General features: G+C 46.5%; 1 protein-coding gene across 5 annotated transcripts in view; it reads right to left on the bottom strand.

Annotated features, from left to right (window-relative positions):
* The window catches only part of FGF13 (fibroblast growth factor 13), a 374,326-nt gene extending 358,099 nt beyond the window's left edge, over window positions 1-16,227 (bottom strand). For 2 of the 5 annotated variants that reach the window (XM_038417615.2, XM_043492296.1), the window contains exon 1: window positions 12,159-12,462. In XM_038417615.2, the coding sequence (XP_038273543.1) occupies window positions 12,159-12,207 (49 nt within the window). In that variant the 5' untranslated portion in view covers window positions 12,208-12,462. Of the gene's footprint in view, window positions 1-12,158; window positions 12,463-15,558; window positions 15,917-15,986 lie in introns of those variants that run through there. The other 3 variants (XM_038417611.2, XM_038417618.2, XM_038417614.2) reach the window with 3 other exon arrangements.
* Between the last annotated feature and the right edge of the window lie 5,377 nt (window positions 16,228-21,604).

Below are 21,604 nucleotides of genomic sequence, written 5' to 3'. Positions count from 1 at the left end.
CAAAGCAGGACCAATCCCCAATTTTTGTCCCAGATCCCAACTGGCCCCCTCAAGGATTGAACTCACAACCCTGGGTTTAGCAGGCCAATGCTCAAACCACTGAGCTATCCGTCCCCCCCACTGAGCTGTATAAGTTAGGTGTATCCCCTCGCCTGCAACCTGAACCCTCGGACAAGGAAGGGTGGGGGTGAAGAGTGCTAAATATGTAAGGTTTTGTTTGGAGTGGGGTGGGAAGGTAAAGAGTTGTCTTCCCCATTAAACAGGTTTAAGTTCAAAAGTTGCGGCCTCCACTTGAATCAAATATACTGTGTAGGGTCTTCATTCCTGCTGTGTCTGAGTCAATAGGAAAATGCATGACACAGGACACAGATTCTGCACAGATACCATTGAAAAGACAAGCTTACTGCAGAAGGACTCCAAGAGGGTGAGAGGGGGAGGGGGAATAGGGGAATTAGACTAGATAGAAGTGAATGTTTGAAAGTGCCAGAGCTCTGGATGACAAGACCAATGTTTCAATGTGCCATGCATAGCATGGTCTCTTGTTCTATTAAAACAATACAAACCCCTGCATTTTGTCACAGGTAAAATCAGCACATTGTGCATTGGTCAAATATTCAGAATGTTAAGTCCTCAATGGACAACATGACTTGAATGTGATCAGAGTTCACTTTCATAGGTTTTTAAGCGAGACTGTCATAAATATAAAGGGAAGGGTAAACACCTTTAAAATCCCTCCTGGCCAGAGGAAAAACCCTTTCACCTGTAAAGGGTTAAGAAGCTAGGATAACCTCGCTGGCACCTGACCAAAATGACCATTGAGGAGACAAGATACTTTCAAAAGCTGGGGGGAGGGAGAAACAAAGCCTCTCTCTCTTTGTCTGTGTGATGCTTTTGCCGGGGACAGAACAGGAATGGAGTCTTAGAACTTAGTAAGTAATCTAGCTAGATATGCGTTAGATTCTGATTTCTTTAAATAGCTGAGAAAATAAGCTGTGCTGAATGGAATGGATATTCCTGTTTTTGTGTCTTTTTGTAACTTAAGGTTTTGCCTAGAGGGATTCTCTATGTTTTGAATCTAATTACCCTGTAAGGTATTTACCATCCTGATTTTACAGAGGTGATTCTTTTTACTTTTTCTTCTATTAAAAACCTTCTTTTAAGAATCTGATTGCTTTTTCTTTGTTCTTAAGATCCAAGGGTTTGGGTCTGTGTTCACCTATGCAAATTGGTGAGGATTTTTATCAAGCCTTCCCCAGGAAAGGTGGTGTAAGGGTTGGGAGGATTTTGGGGGGAAAAACATTTCCAAACGGACTCTTTCCCAGTAATATACCGGTTAGACATTTGGTGGTGGCAGTGATAAAGTCCAAGGGCAAAAGATAAAATAGTTTGTACCTTGGGGAAGTTTTAACCTAAGCTGGTAAAAGTAAGCTTAGGAGGTTTTCATGCAGGTCCCCACATCTGTACCCTAGAGTTCAGAGTGGGGAAGGAACCTTGACAGAGACCAATTTGAATAAAGAAAACTGTGAAAAAATATTTAAAGTTTGTCAGAATTGAAATGCAAGTCATACCTTCCTTTGCTTATCTAATCTCCAAGCCCAAAATTCACTTCTGTGAGCAAACTTTACTTACCACTTCTGTGAGCACACCCTGCTTGCATGAATAAAGATAACATAGCTCCTCATAGCTAAGGACAGGGGATCCTGCCCTCCCCTATTGCTGGTAGCTTTTCCCACAGAAGTATAGATCCAATATGAATTTTATAAATATAAAAAGTGTCTCATCTACTTCCATTCCACACTTAAACATCTTTTCAAATGTATTTCTTGTATTAGGTTTACTGTTCATGTTGCCCCTTTTCGACCTTCCAGTTGGAAGTAGAAGTTAGTGATAGACAGGTATTTATTTGAGGTAGTTTTCTTTATTTACAAAGAACATAGAGAGGCCTAGTATCAGGGGTAGCCGTGTTAGTCTATATCCACAAAAATAATGAGGAATCCGGTGGCACCTTAAAGATTAACAAATAAATCTGTTAGTCTTTAAGATGCCACCGGACTCCTCGTTGTTTTGAGAGAGGAGCCTGGGTCTCAGCACAGAAGGAACCAAGAACAAACGGACCAGTTTCTTAGCAAAAGAGGCTTGAGGGCTATAAGCCAACCCCAAGCCCAAAAGCTCTCTCTCTAGCTTTTTCCAGGGTCACTCTGTGCTTACTGCTTAGCTTTTCTGACCTCTCTTTTCCTCTGCCACTCTCTGTTCTTGTCCCTTACTTCAATATCTGTGTGTTTTCCTCACACTCCGACACACACCAACCCCACCTCAGCGCAAGAGCTCCTGGGTCATGGGTTCACACACACACACCTGTGGTCTTAGGTGGGACTTATGTTTATGGTTATGTTAACGGCATGTCAAAAATGCCATTTCAGTTTTGATTAAACTTTTTGAGAAAACCTGTCAATTTCAATGAAAGTTTTGATGGGTCAGTTTCTCTCAAATCCACCCTGGACCCGAGAGAGAGAGAGAGAGATTGAAAACCTGTTTTTTTGATCCAGACATTTTGACACAATTCAGTTCTGGTGAAAAACGCTGATAGGTTTTTATTTTGTTCCTATGAGGAACAAAATTTCTGTCATGAAATGGAATTGGTGTTTCCAAGCCAGCAGAACCTATTCCCCTTTCTCTGCTCTCGTCCATTCTCCACTCTCTGGAACTAACCTGAAAAAAGAATATCTACTTACAGTACTTCTGAAACACTTCAAATCTCAGCTTTCTCCTGTCCTCTCCTTCCTGTTAATATTTTTTTTTTCCTTCCTGTCTCTATGGAAGTCACAGCACCCAAATCTATAAAGCATTATTTTCCCCTCAAACTCCTCCTGCAAATCATTTTGTGATCCTTGGATGATTTCAATGAGGTTTTCATTTAACTCTAACTTTTGTTACTCCCAGTAACACAGAACAAATTTGGGATAGAGTTTACACAAGGGAAGAAAAGAAGAAACGCGTAAGCTGGTTAGATTTGCACTGAGAATCTGCAAAAGGTATTCCAATCAACACAACTGAAAGTGAAGCTCTGGCCAGTAAAGCAGGTTCAAAAAGAAAACACTGTGTTTGTAGGCAGTACCAGGCCAGCCACCAGCCATTTAAGATAGTGAAAGGAGCACTGCATTTGCTAACTGCGATCCCCTCATACACAGGGGGATGTGCGACTGGCTGGAAGGTGCTGTGAAGAGGGAAATATGCATTTCCTCACGCTGTAACTTACATGTTAGTAGATCAGAAAGAAGTTTGGGGCTCAATCCTCTCTCACTTATCCTATGTTTTCCCCTCCATAAAGAGGTACATTAGCATGCAGCAGCCATTGTAATATTAATTAAAAGCTACAATTGGTTACGAACATAAGGCGGCCATACAAGGTCAGACCAATGGTCCATCTAGCCCAGCATCCCATCTTCCGACTGTGGCCAGTGCCAGATGCTGCAGAGGGAATGAACAGAACAGGCCAATTATTGACTGATCCATCCCTTGTCGACCAGTCCCCGCTTCTGGCACTCAGTGGTTTAGGCAGGCCCGCCGACAAGGGGGGCAAGTGCCCAGGGGCCCGGGTGATTTAAAAGGGCTCTGGGGGCCTTGGCCGCCACCAGAGTAGCAGTGGCCTGGAGCCCCAGACCCTTTTAAAATCGCCCGGGCGGGACGCAGGGCTCCTAAGCGCTCATGACCACTCCGGGCCTCGTGCGCGATTGGCCAGCATGGGCAGTCCTGAAAGTGATGGGTTTGTCACTTCTGTCCCGGGCCCTTCTCCCGCCAGGGATAGCCTGGAATTTCTGTTGGCGGGCCTGGGTTTAGGAACACCCAGAGAATGGGACTGAGTCCCTGATCATCTTGTCTAAGGGCCCTATCCTCCATGAACTTATCAAATTCTTTTTCGAACCCAGCTATACTTTTGGCCTTTAATCATAGCTTTTATTTGTTATTGATCTTAGTAGGAAGACGTTTTAATTACAACAATTTGGAGCTTTGAATGTAATTACATCGCATGTGCATCCGATGAAGTGAGCTGTAGCTCACAAAAGCTTATGCTCAAATGCATTTTTTAGTCTCTAAGGTGCCACAAGTACTTCTTAAACAGTGTCTCTTTTCCTCCCATTCATAAATCTAATATTTGGTGTCTGCAATATATCCCAGAGACTCCAGATTGGGACTATCTCCGTGATATCGATTCTACTACTAATCACCACACATTCTCTTGTCCTAGTCAGTCATTTAGTAGCTCAATGGAAGAGATGAACTAAGACGGCAGCTGGTCAGGGTGTTCAAAACAATATTACTGGTTTTCTCAAGTGGGTACCCACGGGCTAGGAAGTTTAGATTCATCATTAAACACAGCTGTTACACTACCCCACTGCTACCCCATTAGAGGTAATACATGCTCCCTAACTCTGGTTAATGTTGTCAAGCCTGTAAAGCACATGAGAGATGGAATAGACATGGGGCTATTTCATTGCTATTTCTTGAATTTTCCTTGTTCCATTAGGTTTGAGTCAAATCAGTCTCTCCCCCCCAAAGTAATATTCTAATTATTAAAACATTAGAAGTGTTCACAAAGAGAAAAGGAGTACTTGTGGCACCTTAGAGATAACAAATTTATTTAAATAGGTGCCACAAGTACTCCCTTTCTTTTTGCGAATACAGACTAACACAGCTGCTACTCTGAAACCTGTGATTATGCAAGTCATAGAATTGTTCAGTGAGTGCTGACCCTCTCTTCCTCTTACACTGACCTCACCTCCTACACAGCTCTCATAAATGTTTCGAATGAAATCTCAGTCTTAGCATTATCATACACTTTCAACATTGATGAGACTGAAGTGTTCCCTGCCTGATGTGCGTTTCAATTCCCCCACCCCCTTCTGCTTCCAACAAGACTACAACTATCGAGTAGGCAGCCATATGATGGGTAACAGAAACAAGGCTCTTGCCTAAGTGACCACAGAGAGATGATAACATACCATCCCACGCCAAAAAGTGAAGTCGTACAAACCATATACAGTCAACATGCTTCTTTCCAGGTGAATTTTCAGAACGCCAAGCTAAACTACATGGGGACAACATGGCTACAAAGCCAATTGCTTTCACTTAGGAAACTGTTGAAAACAAAGTATACCAAAGCTGAAGTTAGTTACTACGGCTGCTACAAAACATAAAAACTAGTAATTCCACTGAAGTCAACAGGGCTATTTGTCTGCAGAAAGTAAGTTAAAAATCACACACACAAATGTTTTCAGGATCAGGGTCTTGGACTGTAGGCTCTGAAGTAGGAAATGGGTATTAATGTAATGTTTATAATATGCCGTGAAGAGATTAAATTTACCATTGTTGTAGTTGTGTTGGTTCCATGATATTAAAAGAGACAACCTGGATGAGTTAATTTAAATCAGACCAACTTCTATGTGTGAAAGAGACAAGCTTCTGAACTTACACTGAGCTCTTCTTCAGGTCTGACCTGAATCTCGTCTTTTTCACTAACAGAAGTTAGTCCAGTAAAAGATATTATCTTAGCTACCTTGTCTCTCATGTAAATCTAAGACACTGTATACAGGTCGATAATAGTAATAAAACACTTTACAGAAATCTAAGGTTTTGTAAGTGCACTGCTTGCAAGGAGGGACTGACCAGTAAGATTTGGCAAGCTTTTCCCCAAAGGAAGGAAAACCAGAATGCACTGGAAGTATCTCTGCTTCTTACATGTACTGTAGTAGAAAAGGTGTGGGAAATTAACATGCATTTGACCCACCACTATACTGCTGTATAAAATTCCCAAAGCACAGTGGTAATATCAGTGCTTCTATAGAAAAAAAAAATCGCATTACAAGCTACACAAACACCACTTAAAGATAAGTCTTCAGAGGACTGGGGGTGGCATTCAGGAGAACACACACATGCTTGAGGTCTGAGCCACATGCTTTTGCCTTTCTTCTGGATCTGCATGGGACACTAGAATTCATCCCTTTTGGCAGCTCTTTGCAGAGCTCTTTGGTGCTTTTCTTCCTTTTTGATTTCCTTTGTCTTTGGAGTTTCCTTTTGAAGATAGGCTTTTGTAACCTGCTGGGAGGCATGTATGATTAATTTAAGTTTCATTCTAATCCTAGTTATAAAAAGATGACAGGGTTACACTGCCTTCTGTACAATCACCAAGTTCTTCATCATATATACCAGCTATATGTGAGTTAAAAGATTATTACGTCCAAAAGTTCAGAATTGGGGTCTACAACTGTCACTTTAATGAAGAATCCTTCAACTTATACAGAAAACTAGCGTGCGAACATTGTGGATTTTTGATATGAAAGGTGATTTCCATATTTTTTAATTGCTAGTGTCCTATAAATAGAGGTCAGATGTTGAGGATACCACTTTGAGATTCATAAGGAGTTATTACATCTTTAGAAGAGTTGTACTTTTGCAGAACCAAATGCAGTTACAGATAATGAGTCATAACAAGAGATTGTTACTGTAAATATTCCAAGCATGAATATGTTAACAACAGCCCACTATTTGGAACCAATCCTACAGCCAGACACAAAGAACTCTTATTGATGTCAATGCGAATTTTGAATGGATGAGGACCTAACACCAAGAGATGAACATCTGTTGTGATGTGGGATGTTAATATTAAATATAAGGGGGCCTTGCTTCAGATTTTGGCCATAGTTTTACAGTGGGTAATGCAGATATGTTGTCAAGTATCTCTGAGGTCTCAAACAGAAATGACGCAGGTGCCTTTATAATTATAATAGGCAGGAAACAAAATAATACAACCAAGTTTATCCATTAATTCTGAGTAAGTGATTAAGATACAAACACAACTTCTGATGCAGAAGTCAGTAGTAGCAATGGGCCATAATTAGATCCAGTCTATCACTGGCAACTAGCTACCAGAACAGAAAACTGAGATCATGTGTCAAGTTGTTGTCATTGATGAAGTCCACCGGTGCTCTATTTTCTGAGATCCAAAATGGGCAAGGAATCTTTCGATAAAGAGAAACTCCTTGCTTTCTACCAGATTTGGCAGAACAACAGTGCCTAGGCACCAACAGGTTTTGTCACAAGGTTTTCCCATCTGCAACATATTTTGAGTCAATAGGCTCAGATTGGGAAATTAGCAGCGTATCTTGCCTTTACACTGCTCTACCTTGTGTCTTTAAAGGAAGTAACTGTCCCATGAATCAGCGAGTGTTACAACTGTTGAGATCAGCTTATTTCTTTTTCTCAGTTTTCCTTAGACCTTTTAATCATAAAATGGATCATACTGTATTATGGAGCAGTCCCACAAACAAGACAATCAGCAGCAGGTTTCCCAGAACTCTGACTTTTCTGCCAGGCACCTGAATTTTTTATGTACTCTGTTTCCTGCTGACACCAAGCTAAAACACTACCTACCCTTCTGAAATCTTTCACCCTGACCACCACTGTTTCAACAGAGCTTCAGTCTGAGAACTGTCAGCTTTAAAAATACTCCCTCAATTTTGCATTCAGACAGAGAAAATATAGCGCCTGCATTGTGTCACTCTGTTGGCTTAGGCTATCAAACTTCTGTGTAAAGTTATCAAACCTTGCAGCCAAGGTAGGCGACAGAAAGAAAGACTATGGCCATCTTGCTGTGTGAAGTTCTGAAACTGCACAATTAAAATTGGGAGAAGGGAAAGGGGGGAGATAATCCATTTCTTTGGTTTGGGGGATTTTTCCCCAGTGTCCTCAGCAGGGACATGTATGTGGGAATCACCATTTTACTACATATCATCCAAAAGATTGAAATAATACTGCAAGTGTCTAGGTTATAGTATATGAATATGACACAGCATAAGTTCTCTCAGGAGTCAGGACCTGATCCAAAGCACACTGAAGACTCTAAAGCCCTGTTCCTTCACTGTAAGGTTTTTCTCACCCAACCAAAAGTTTAACAAAGAAAAACAAAATATCTTAGCCCCAAATGGATGATCCTGATAAAGCCCCAACATAGAACAAGACTCTTCATAGATATCCGTCTGTGACGCTGGCTATACTGTTCTCTAAGTGAGTAGACAGACTACTCAAAAGAAGCCTTCAGACAAGATTTCCAACAAAAAAAAAATCTTTCAGGAAAGAATTACCTAAAAAATCATCTGCTTTGCCACTGTCACCCCTATGCCACACACAATCTCCCTCCCCTTCTTCTCCCCCCCCCCCCCGGCCCATTCACACACACTTCTCAATACCCCACAGGTAAGGAATCAGACTGAAGGGAGTTGGTCAAAATGTTCATCACTGGATAAACATGTACGTAACACAGCCTATTTCTTGAATACATAACTCAAATTGAAAGGGAACTATTTCTGATGGCCAAACTACTACAGCAAGAACTAAGAGCCTTATGCAGCATTCTTAGAGCACCCAAGACTCCCCGTGAAGCCAAAGGGAAATTTGCCGTCAGAAGGAAAGCAAGCTCAGGCCCTGCATTTGTGCAAAGGGGGCAGTCAAAGTGCTCACTTTTGTTCTTCAAAATGAAATGTTTTCTTTTATGAAACAGCCAGAGTACTGGTACAGGCATGGATGTAAATCTAGCTATGCAATTGGACTCTGAATTTATATCCCACCACAGATGGAGATGTATCTTGCAGCTTGTCTAATACTCATTTTTAGACAAGAAATCAATGTTTGCATCTTAAATGTTTTCATATCTGCTGAAGCATTTTCTACAATTTAAAGGTGCATCTGCCCTGCTTCGTGGCATTAATTCACATTGATTACTTAGGCTGAAATACCTGTTCTTCTGGTACTGACTAACTATTTTTAAAAGCAGCTGCTGTGGTTACAGGTGAGTAGTTATAAATAGGGGCACTAACAAGAGTTGAGGCCAACACTTGCTTTTCTCTCCAGGGAGGATGCAAGGAGAGCAGTTATTTTTAAATTAGAGACAATTGTTCCCTCTGTTATAGTCCCTTACTGGAGTTTGCACAGGTGTAACTGAGTAGACAATTTGACCTAAATACTTAACACAAGCCGAGAACACTTCCTATGCATGTCTTGTTATTTCCTAGCCAGGTTCCATATCCAGTGGCACAACTTTTCATGATTCTATTGTAATCAGGACCCAGTTCTGGGACTTCATGGACCCAGTTAAGAGCTGGTGTAAGTAGAAGTAATTCCACAGACTTCAATGGAGTTTCATCTGTTTATATTAGCTCTGAAATTGACCTTACAAGTCCAGTTTAAAAACAGTGGGGAGGGGGGAGTTTTATTTTGAGAATAAATAAGAGTTTTCCTCTTGGATACAAAGTTTCAAAGTATAAAGAGAAAGATTGATATTCAATTCACACTATGAAAACAATTTCCGTTGTCACTCAGTGTGGAACCATAGTATTCTGAGAGCTTTGTTTACGTCAGGTTCTTAAACTCCACAATATATTTGAGAGAACAAGGGATGCAGGAAAATCTCTCCAAAACAAACCATGTGAATTTACATAAATATAACTGTGCACCTTCCTTGCCAGGATTGGTTAGCCAACCCAGAAGCATAAAGAGTGTACGCATATATACAATGGCAAACTTTCCTCTAGTTTGCAGTCAGAGTACAGTTCTGATACATGGATAGAACAGCCAGCCCATTTTGAGAATGGCAATCTCCGTTTTAAATGTTTAGTTCAGAATGCCTTCACTGTCAGTCACCCCAAGAAACCTCCAGAAGAAAAACTAATTCAAATGGGAAATCAGTAGCCAGAGCCTTTGAAGAGAACTTCCAAGCAGAAACTGATAAATATAATCTCCTTATCACTACATTGGGGTGCACTTCAGAAGTTCAAAGAAAACAACTATAGTCACACACTGCTACAAAGATATCAAACTTCCTGTAAATATTATCTCCTTATGTTGTATCTAATATGATTTTTGATATATTAGTCAATTTAAGTTTAGATCTAGATTAAGAGAGAAGACACTAATGCCAGTTCTAAGAAGTGCACAAAAGACTCATGCAAATGTAGTTTTCCTTTGGGGTTTTAACATATACACTTTATGGTACATGCTCAGAGACATGCGTGTGTGTGTGTGTGTGTGTGTGTAGCTCAGTCTCAGTTAGTTATATGTGTTTGCCTCAATGTTTTGAAATACGAGTATGCCATGCAAACTATACATATGTACCAGAAAGTGTAAGATAAAGATAATGATTTGCAGACTGAATAAAACATTAGACACTTAAGTTACATTGAAAATTTGGAAATGTTACACTAAAGAGCAAGCATTACAGAATCTTCTTGTTTAAGATTATAATGCAGTTCTAAATCATGCAAAGCAACTCCTTAGAATGCAGGAACCTTTCATTCTGTATTGCTTGCTAAGTTATTTTGAGATCTTTTGGTAAACAAGGCCATTGACAAAAAATGGTTGTTACTAGACTTTTACAGTGAAGTATATTTTTAAAAGGAAAAACCATTCAGTGTAAGAACTTTTTCTTTGGAAAGTGTAGTTTTTTATGACACATCGGGATTATGGATTTTCATATTTTCCACCAAAAGCAATTCAATAAAAATATTTTAAAACAATATTCTGAAGACAATAGATACCATATAACAAGAGGAAACAAAACTTAATTTAAAAAGCGTATTAAAATGCAAAAACAAGTTTGCACAATGCAATGCTTTTAACATGACTTCAGAAGCCAAGAAACTAAAAAGTTAAAAAAAGGAATACATGAAAAGGGTGTCAGCCTTGAAACTGAATTACCTGGCTTTGGTCAAGATGTGCTAGGACTGCTAAAAACAAATAAATAACATACCAGAAAACTTATGTTTGTTTGTTTTTTAAAAAAAGCCAGAAACAGTTTTTTTCTTCATGGAAGGTTAAAACCATGGCATAATTCACCTGTAAGAGCCCAGTGGCTCCACTCTATCATATAAATAAATATTTAAGGCAGTTGATAGATATATTGGAAATGGGTAGCAATGTCCCTTATTAAAAAGATACAGCACACACAGGCTACTTTCCCAAATGTACTCATCCAATATTCCAAATTAGATCGGCCCTAATACAGACTAATTGCCGGTCACATTTAACCTTGTGTGTAAAGTCCATTCAAGCCTGACGCCTGTGACTGTCGTCGTTATGTGCTCTACATTGCCAATAGCAGATTTTTGCAATTATTATTAAGAAAAACGGTGCTCTTGTTCTGGGAGCTGGTTGGCCACGTTGCACTCAGCCCAAGGTGTATCCTAACCCCTTGGACACAGCCAGCGTGTGGGGGAAGGGTTCTTAATGGCAAGCGGGGAGAAGCAGCAGCATCTCCCCCTGGTTGCCAACAGTCCCCCCACCCCACCCCAACACACACCCTCCCCTCCTTTGCGCTCTGTTCTGCCGCTGGGCATCTCCCCAGCCAGGCCACGGAGCTGTACAGCAAACTAATGCACTGGCGGTTCCCTACAACTCCGCTCCCCCTCCTCCCCCGTCTCCATGGCAATTGTTACCCAGTTTACATCCAGTAGCAAAACCCGGCCACTGCCTGGCAAGAGCTGGCCAAGGGGAGGGGGGATGTGAATCTGATACACAGCATCCCCCCCCCCACTCACGCCCCTGCACACCCGGTGCAGATTACAACAGGGGACCCGCTGCCGCTGGCTGGGGGGCGCAGGGGCTTTCGGCTCCCTGATACCCCCCCGCATCCCCCCCCCAGGGCCAGAGAGCAGACTAGCATGGCAGGGATCGCTCCCAAGCTGGCCCGGCACCTGATCGCAAAGCCAGCCCGGATCCGGCTCGAAACTGGGGCGGGGGAACTTCTCCGGGCGACGCATCCAGCACTGCGGGCCCCATGGCAGCCCCATTAGCCTCCCCCCCCCGCCCCTCCCTTTGCTGAGAGCACAGAAGCGAATTCTCCCTCCCGCCCCGTTCACACACGCTATTGACACCGGGTCCAGACACCTGGCGCTACGCGAGAGCCGGAGAGGGGCGGCACTCACCGCGCCCCCCGGAGGGATGCTGCTCTCACAGCGCCCCGGGGCGCCCCCCCCCGAGGTCCCCCCCAGATCAAGCGGAGGTTGGGGGCGGTGTTGTGTGTGTCTCCCCCCTCCCAGGTCACCAGGAGGGACGCACGATGCATGGAGCAAGCCGGGTTCATGCGAGGCAGCAGGCTCGGGCGGACTTACCCTTGGAAGCATCTTTCTCTTCTTTGGGCTTGATCACCTTCCCGCTCATAGATCCCAGCTTGCTCGGCCAGATTCCCCCAGGAGACTCGCGGACCGCGGCCGGCCGGACCCCGAGAGAAACCTCGGCGGCGGGGGGCGGGGGCGAGGGGGGAGGAAAAGGGGAGGGGGATCCTAGAAGCAAAAATGAAAAAGAAGCAAATCAACCACCGCCTCGGCCGGCGCGGAGGCTCCCCGCCGCTGCACCAGAGAGGAGACGGGGTGGGGTGAGTGACGGGGCCGCTCGGGCAGCGTCTCCCCCCCCCCCGGCCCTCCTCTCCGCCCGCCGCCCCACCTGTGCCGGCTGCACGGAGCAGACCCCTCCCCGGCTCCGGAGGGCGGCGGGGGGGGGGGGGGGCGGAGCAGACCGGGGGGGATGGGTGCGGGATGAGCTCGCCGCATCCCCCCCTTTGGAGGAAGGCGCCGGCACACTGCGGAACGGGGTCGCTGCCGGCCGGGGGGAGGCCAGGACAAGGGAGGGGACCCGCCGCCCCTTCCCCGCTGCCCGCCGCCCCAGGGATCCCGCAGGCGAGTGTTGGCCGGGAGGGGGCTGCTGGCCAGAGCCTCGGGAGACCCTCCGGCTAGAAGCGGGCTGGAGGTGGGGCCGGGGGGGTCCAAGCGAGGAGCTCCTGCCCCGTCCCGCCCCCACCTGCGGGCAGGGGACCCGGCCCCGGCGCTGGCGAGCGGGGCCTTTGTGGCACGCCGGCAGACAAAGCCCCCAGTGCAGGCTCCGGCCGCTCCGCATTCACGGTAGCCCCAGCCAGCCCCCGCCCCCCCCCCACCGGTGCTCTCGCCTCCCCCTCTCCCCAAACCGGGGCACCGATCCTGGGAAGGCAGCGGGGTCTGGGATAACCGCGTGCGGCAAAAACTCAACCCCCCCCCGCCCCAAAAAATAATCTCTCCGCCTCCTGCTTTGATCGCCGCTGGGGGCCGCCTGGCCTGTTCCCAGGGGTGAGCCCGAGCTGGGGCTGCCTGCGACCAGCCTGAGCCCGGCGGGCTGCGGGGGCCCCGGAGCAGGGAGCGAGGCTTGCGGAGCGGGCTGACAAATCCCCGGCGAAGGGGAGAGAGACGCGCGCCAAGCAGGGGCTGGTAACGGGCTCGGGGACCTAGGGGGGCTGGCGCCGGAGAGGCACTTCCAGCGCCCGCTGGACCGGGGTGCGACCCGCCCCAGGGGCCAGGTGCTCCGGGGATTGTTACGGGGTGTTGTAACCAAACTCTTGCCTTGGAAGGGGAGCTGTAGCTAAACCAGCACAGAGCCCTGGCTCGACCCCAGCTGGGAGGCGAGTATCCCCCCCCCCCCCCCCACACACACACACACCGATTCGATTCAGTGGATACGAACCAGGCCAGGGACTGGTCGCGCTGGGTGAGGAGGAGGGACCCGGAGACTGGAGATCACGCAGGAGCGGGACCCTGTTGCTGCAGGCAAACGGGAAACGCAGCCGCAGCAGCTGGGGGGGTGGGGGGCGTTGAGTCTGAAAGGTGGCGAACCTCAGGGGCAGGGGGAGCGTTTTTCTGCAAAGATCCGCGTGCTAACGGAGCAGCTCCGCGAGTGATCGGGAGCCGCGTGGAGTGCACGGCGGTGCGGTGCAAGCTATAGCAGGGGGAGGGAGTGTTTAGCTGCATCCCACGGGTATTTCTGAGAAGGCTCAGGCGAGCTCCGGGGCGTGCGGGCTCCTAGGAAGCCACAGACGGACCATCTACAGCCCCGCTCCCCTTTCACGCCGACACCGTCCAGCCAGTTTTCCTCTACACGTTCGTGAGGGTCTCTCTTTTCCCCTTCTTCTGTGATCGTGGCTGTTTTGAAGGCGCCCCATGGAGCAATAGGCAGCGTGCCCCTTGCGCCTTCTGCGTCTGGGTGCTGTATAAAGAGAGACACGTCCATGCACTGGCTACAGCTCTGGGTTACCCACGGGCCGCCCAAGCCTTGTTCTGAACTTTCCCTTCCTCTCAGGGAGTGGATTGAACACGGCTAGAGAAACACGAACGGCGCTTCTTAAACCTGCCACCAACTAATCCGCACCCACTGCTCTTACCTTCCCCAAGCCCCCGCTGCAGGCCCGGCTCGGGCAAAACAACTCTTAGGAGGTTGCACCCGGGAGCTTTGCTAGACTAAGGAGCGCAGGCTATAGGATCTACTGGCCGCCGCCGGTGGTGTTGTTCTTCGTCTCCTTCTGTATTTTTTTAAAGCAGGGTTTCAGGACGATCCACGAGCTTGGGAGTTTTGTGTTGGAAAGGGCATTAGAAAAGGCTGAATTCTGCAGTGCGCGCCCTATGGGCCTCTTGTACTCATTTCCCATAGTGCGCTATTTAGTGAGTCTAAAACGTGTGTGTGGGGGGGGGGCTGTTGTTGTTGTTGTTGTTAAGCCTCTCCGCCCGTTGAAGATGCAGGCAGGGAACCATAGGCTCGTGTCATGCCTTCCCCACCCAACCCTGTGAAGTCTCCCTTTTGCTTCGTGTCGCAATTCGCAGTACGAAAACCCCACGGCCTGGGGCTGAGCTGAAGCAAGAAACGGCCCCCTCACGCTCAAGTCTGGCGGGGTCTGGGCAGATTCCACTTCCTTTTCCACGTGGGCCAAACACCCGAACCCCGCGCTCCTGTATGGCCCTGGCAAGTGCCGTTTCTGGCCCGATCTCCACGTTTCCTGTCACCCACAGGAGCAGAAATCAGCAGGGAGCTGCCCTGTGCCCACTGGGTTTCTGAATACTTGATACACACAAAGGGCGACGATTCTATATTTAGACGGAAGAGTCTTTGCAGGTCACAAAGCAGAGCTAGCCCGCCTTCCTGGGGGGTTCTTAAACATCTTCCCCAAAGCCCCCCCCCCCACACACACACACACAGAGAGGGCGTTCAGAGGTAAAAAGTCGTCAAACTGGGATCCCTAAAGCACCTCAAATGGGAGGTCCCCAGCCCAATGGCCCGATCCGCAGAGAAACCGAATAGGGGCTGAGATCCCTTGGAAATCGGGCCACTTCTGTAGGTGCCCCGTTTCATGACCAAGCATTTCAGAGGAAGCAGGAGGAGAATCCGCCCCCAGAAGACACCCCCCCACACACACACCTCCCCAGGCGTTCACCTCAAACGGTTCGTTCCCCCTTCCCCCCCCACCCCCCCACGCAATGAAAGTCCATCTGCTTGGACTCTTTAGCCGTCCACTGCATGCACACGGCCTCCTTGGGTCCCTCTTCAAGCTACACACCGGCGCGTAAGGTCAAGCGCCCAATACAGCAGCGCCTCCCTTCCTTCTCTTCCCCCACCCCCTAGCTTGACCAGGGCTAGGCTAAAACGGGCGGGGGAGATGCCTTTCAGGACGAAAGAAGACTAAGGAGTGCCCAGACACCTCCCCCCATCCCCATTTACCTGGGGTAGCTGAGCCTATGCTTAATTAGGGACCCTATTGCGTCCGCTCTCGGGGAAATCGGAGCGTGGCGAGACGTGCACACACAGGGAAGCGAAGCGAAGCGAAGCTACGGGGCTCCCGGAGTTCGATCCACCGGGGGGGTGGAGAGCAGAGAAGCGGTTCACGCAGAGCAGACGGGGAAGGCGGCTTAATCCCCGGTGGATTACCACCAGCGGCGTAGGTTGCAACCGATCGCACTTGCCCGCACTCATCCATTCGCCCTCGTGTTTTGGTTGCCCTGCCCGGTGGGTTTCACCTCCCCTACCTGACGCTGGAGAGGGGCTGCGAAGCCCTGCCTGGGAGAGCCCCCCCCCGTCAAATCCCTCCCCGCTGAGCGGAGCTAGCGCCGCCCGGCCCAGGGGCATTCGCCCTCCCTGCCCCTACGCACGTGCTTTTGCGCCCCACTCCACTCGGTCGGGTCCAGCCCCTCAGCCGAGCCCAGCCTCCGGGTCGCCATAAGATGGGGGAAGCAGCATGGTGGCGGCAATTACAAGGATCATCTGCTCAAGGCGGTCGGCGGGCCGCCGGCTCTGGAGAGTGGGAGGTCACAGGGCCGCTGGAAGTGCGGCTATTTTTAGTGGGGCTGAATTCCTCCCCCACTTCTGTGCCTTTCCAACTCGCTCCCGGTGCAGAAGACAGCTGTGGGCAGGGCCCTGCGAGAAAACACACTGGGGGGTGTGTGTGTGGGGGGGGGGGGGGATGCCTGAAACCCAATAGGCTGGGTGACGTTAGGAGGTGAAATTGCCAACAGGTGTTGCGCAGACTCTGGCATGGTCCGAGCTGATATCCCGGCGCTAGGGCCAGGGGGTCCCATGGGATTACCGACCCCACCCGTGTATTCCCGTGCGCGACTGAAGTGGGATTTCAAGGGAGAACTGGGGAGGGGCCTGCTGCATCCGGATCGCTTTTGCAGGCTACGAGTGGGTGGGTGCAGCCCTGGGGGTGCCTGTGTTTCGGTTCAGAGTCACGGACAGGATCATGTGCAAGACCCAGGCAGGCCGGGGGTACCAGAGGCAGGCAGCCGCCGGGCAGGGCCGTTGGAAGCAGGGCTGGCTGAGAGGGTCAGAAAACAGCTCGAATTGATTTTTCCCTTGCGCGGCAGCCATTCCTTCCTCAGCAGGCCTAGCTGGAGGAGCCTGCTTGTTTCCCCTGCCTCGGATCGGTGCTGACTTTGCACGGATCCGTTAGCCGGGATGGCAAAACGTCAACACCCCCACCCCCCCAGAAAACCAACTAAGCACTGAACTGATTAGCCCCAGACTGGCTCACTGGGCGGGACAAACCCAACACTTAACATGCACTGAGCTGGACTTTTCTTTCACACCCCTGAAATGCCATTGCAAATGCTTGATTTACACCAAAGCCACTGAGAGGAGAACCAGGCCCATTTAGATTATGGCTCAAATGTTAGGACAAAACCAAGATTGATTTTCCTGTTAACATTTATAAACTGATTCCCCCCCCCCCAAAAAAAAAACACTAAGCACAAAATTAATTGCCAGCCTTTCAGTCAGGGAGTTATCCCCCCCCCCCCTTTGTACTGTTTACTTCTGCTATAATAATTTCAATTCACGGGGTTTGGAAACAGAATAGATCTGACAGCCTCAACTTTACAAGGACTCAATAAGCTCTCTCACATTTTTACACTTAGGGGTGTTCAGGGGTTTCTAACTGAACGGTGCTTTTGCTTGAGCCTGTCAGCATGACACTTCTATAAAGCCCTGCCTACAGAAACGTAATGGGGACAGGGGAAACACATTGATCTGGCTGTCCCCTTGACTGTATTTCTCTGCTGTAGCTTGGGTCAATGAGTAAGAGGAAAGGTGCAAGAATCCATTCTCTATGGCCCAGAAGGGCTAGAGTTTTGATAAGTGGCCAGTGAATTTGAGGGTCTCAGTTTATGGCTGACCAAAGTGAGACATCTAAGACCCAGTTTCCAGAGGTGCTGAGCACCAGCATCTCCCCTGGATTCCAAGTGGACTTGTGGATGCACTACACCTCAATGTCAGGTCAGGCACCCACAATAAGAACAACTCCCCCCCACCCCCCCAGTGGCTCATCTAAACAGTGTCAGAGGCTAGAATGTGCCTATGTCCCAACATTCATGTTGGAGCAAAATTAAAATTTGAATTTTGCAGGTGGGGGGGTAATATTAAAAAGGCAAGAGCTGGGGAAAGCTGTATAACTAGAGGAAATCTCCACAATAAGAGTATGCAAATCAGTGTATCCAAAAATAGGAACATGGTTAGGGGATGGTAGCAAGTGAACCAACAACAATGGGCTTTTGAGGGTGGATATCCACCTTCTTAAGGTTCATAAGGCTAAAGCTTGAAAGGACCACCACGATCAGCTAGTTGGATCTCCTACATAACAAGATTGCACAAGTTAAAGGCAGAAGGTAAGTCATGGTAGGGTCTCTCAGCACACCTGTGCGTGCACATCACATTCTGAATCTGTGAGCCAGCACCAGTGCAGCCCAATAATAGGTTGTGCTATTTAGAAGTTAGTAGTGGCATGACAGGTGGGAATATCCTGGGTGGCATGCTAGATTGGGTGGGACAGGAGAATCTGTCTGGCCAGAAAAATGCCACTAGAACATTCTGCACGGGGAAGCTAGACATAGACCTGGACTAAATCAGAACTTGTTATGGAGATATAAGCCTTAATTGCTTTTATATAACATAACTGACAATTGACATCCAAATAATTGTCCATATTATTCATAAAATGTACATTCAAGTTTCAGAACTATTTCCCTATGTCCAATATACCTCTAAATAAATCTTTATATAAAAGAAGGGTACACACAACTCTAGCTACACTTTCTTTCCAGTTCCTGTGGATCAGTATCACTCCAAAATTCCCTTCTTAGATGCACTGATGTTTACGTTATCAGAATTCACCTCTTTAATCCCTTTGAGCTCCCCCTTCACTCTTTTAAAGACCTCAGGCAAATAAGATTAAGTGGCATGATTATGGTCCTGAGCCTTTTCCCTTTGAATTCCATAATAAAACCCTCATTGACTTCGGCTGGAGCAGGACTGGGTCCTAAATCTGAGACTCCAAACAGGATAAAGTCTCCTTTTGTTTTTGTTTGTTTTTTTTTCCCCCCACCAAATGCGTCAGATGAAGTGAGCTGTAGCTCACGAAAGCTTATGCTCTAATAAATTTGTTAGTCTCTAAGGAGCCACAAGTACTCCCTTTCCTTTTGGGAATACAGACTAACACGGCTGCTACTCTGAAATCTCTAATACCATTTTCTTTCCTTTTCCTATGACATTATTGCATTTAGATAGGAATCTGGGAGTATTCATTACTTTGTGATCAAACCAAGTATGTGACAGTCAGTCATATCCAATATCTCAATGTGTGGATGAGATGGTGTAGAGAGAAGGGGTTTAGATTTATTAGGAACTGGGGAATCTTTGGGGATAGGGGGAAACCTATACAGGAAGGATGAGCTCCACCTAAACAAAAGGTTTCAGAGTAGCAGCCGTGTTAGTCTGTATTCGCAAAATGAAAAAGGAGTACTTGTGGCTCCTTAGAGACTAACAAATTTATTTAAGCTTTCATGAGCTACAGCTCACTTCATCGGATGCATTTGGTGGAAAATACAGTGGGGAGATTCACTCACACACACACACACACACACACACACAGAACATGAAACAATGGGTACTCCTTTTCTTTTTACCTAAACCAAAGTGGATCCAGACTGCTGGCACTTAACATTAAAAAGGTTGCAGAGCAATTTTTAAACTAAGAGATGGGGGAAAGCTGATTGCTGCAGAGGTGCACATGGATCGGACAGAGACTTCTCTTAGAGGAGAGTCTATTGATAGATTTTCTAGGGTTTAATCCAGTCATATCCATACTACCACTGTTTCTGAAGTCTACTTGTAAAACACATCCAAACAAATCCACCACACTTTGTTAGGTCCTGATACTGCTGCTATAATTGAAATGTGTCATTAGAGTCAATGTGAGTTTTGTCAAAAAATCATTCCCTAAAAAAAAAAAAAATAAATAAAAAAATAAGGATTGTGAATGGTTTGCTCTAGTTGGTAAACACAACATTCTAGCCAAAACATGTCCTATTCTCTGTCAGTTTTTAAAGATCCACCTTGCATCCAGTAAAAGGATCCCCAGGGTACTTCACCATTCCTATTCCTGAGCAATCCACAAAGGCCCCTTCCATGGAAGACAGTTTATTTTTGATTGCCAACTAGCAACTGCTGTATGCTAATAGAGTTCTCACTAATGGGTAGCATGGAGATTGCAGCTTAATTTCACTAAATAATTCAGTCAAGTAAACACCACAGTAGCCCTTAGCAGATAGTGATAATAGATAATGATCATACACACACACACACACACACCGTGAATCTCTCACCTATTTAACATGAATAGTTTCCGGTTAAATTAACGAACATTAAGCCTTCTGTGCTACCACTCTGATACTTGGGTTTATTTCCCTACGTTATGTAAGGTGTTCAGGGCCTGAAAGATAGTATCTGATGGCTCTGCAGTGACCCAGCTCATGGACTCAAACTCATAGACTTTAAGGTCAGAAGGGTTGGTGAGTTGCAAAGGAAATTCTAAGCTAGGAGGGCTGAAGGCGGCCTGGAGGGAGGAGGTGGGAGAGTCCTTAGTGCTGGGGATCAAAGTCTTACAAACTATTGAATATCTGAAAATAGAATTCTATACATGTCTCAAAGTCTCTTACCCATAATCCAGTCCTGATGATGAATTAGATTAGTCACCATCAAAATACAACCATCCTCTCTGTAAGAAAGAATCACATGAACTTGGTGTTTAAGTAAAAATCTTTACAATGAAAGCTTCCCAGTTGTGATTTAATACAGAAAGATATAAAATCCAAAAGTCACTTCATTCACTAATATCAGTGTATTAAAGAGGAACACTTTCACAGGAGGTCTGTTTTAGATCCTTGATTTAGTGGGATATGTAGTTTATTTTTTTAATGCCAAAACATTTTTGAAAATAGAAACATCCACTCAATGTGCAGCGGCAGCCAAAAAAAGCTAACAGAATGTTGGGAATCATTAAGAAAGGGATAGCTAAGACGACAGAAAATATCATATTGCCTCTATATAAATGCATGGTATGCCCACATCTTGAATACTATGTGCAGATGTGGTTGTCCCATCTCAAAAAAAAAAAAAAAAAAAAAAAAAAAAAAAAGATACATTGGAATTGGAAGAGGTTCAGAAAAGGTCAATAAAAATGACTAAGGGTATGGAACAGCTGCCGTATGAGGAGAGATTAATAAGAATGGGCCTTTTTGTATTGGAAAAGAGATGACTAAGGGGGGATATGATGTTTATAAAGTCATGACTGGTGTGGAGAAAGTAAATAAGGAAGTTTTATTTACTCCTCCTCAGAACACAAGAACTAGGGCTCACCAAATGAAGTTAATAAGCAGCAGGTTTTAAAACAAAGGAAGTTTTTCCCCCCCACACAATGCACAGTCAACGTGTGGAACTCCTTACCAGAGGATGTTGTGAAGCTTTTTGTAAGCTTTTAGCAAAGCAGAGAAAGAAACAACACTAATCTTAAACTATGTGCTCCAGGGGGAGAGGAGCTTGTCAGATCTACTGCACTCCCTCAGCATTGGCTGCTGTGCAGAAAAATAATCAAATGTCCAATATGCAGACGCTAAGGGCTGTGCAAAATAAAGCTAATGTGAAAAGTGGTGCAGTAGCTGCAGCTACTAGATGGACATCTTTTATTGACCTTGCATTTGTTTACACTCATTTTTCTCCTGAACAGGAAATAAAAAGGAAAGGCTGAGACTATAACAGGATTCAAAAAAGAGCTAGATAAGTTCTTAGAGGAGAGGTCCATCAATAGCTACTAGCCAAAATGGACAAGGATGGTGTCCCTAGCCTCTGTTTGCTAGAAGCTGGAAATGGGCGACAGGGGACAGATCACTTGATGATTACCTGTTCTGTTCATTCCCTCTGGGGCACCTGGTATTGGCCA

This window comes from Dermochelys coriacea, chromosome 9 (assembly GCF_009764565.3).
Source record: "Dermochelys coriacea isolate rDerCor1 chromosome 9, rDerCor1.pri.v4, whole genome shotgun sequence".
NCBI classification, from domain to species: Eukaryota; Metazoa; Chordata; order Testudines; family Dermochelyidae; genus Dermochelys; species Dermochelys coriacea.
Note: the sequence above shows the minus strand (reverse complement) of the source record. Positions and strands in the feature narration are given on the sequence as shown.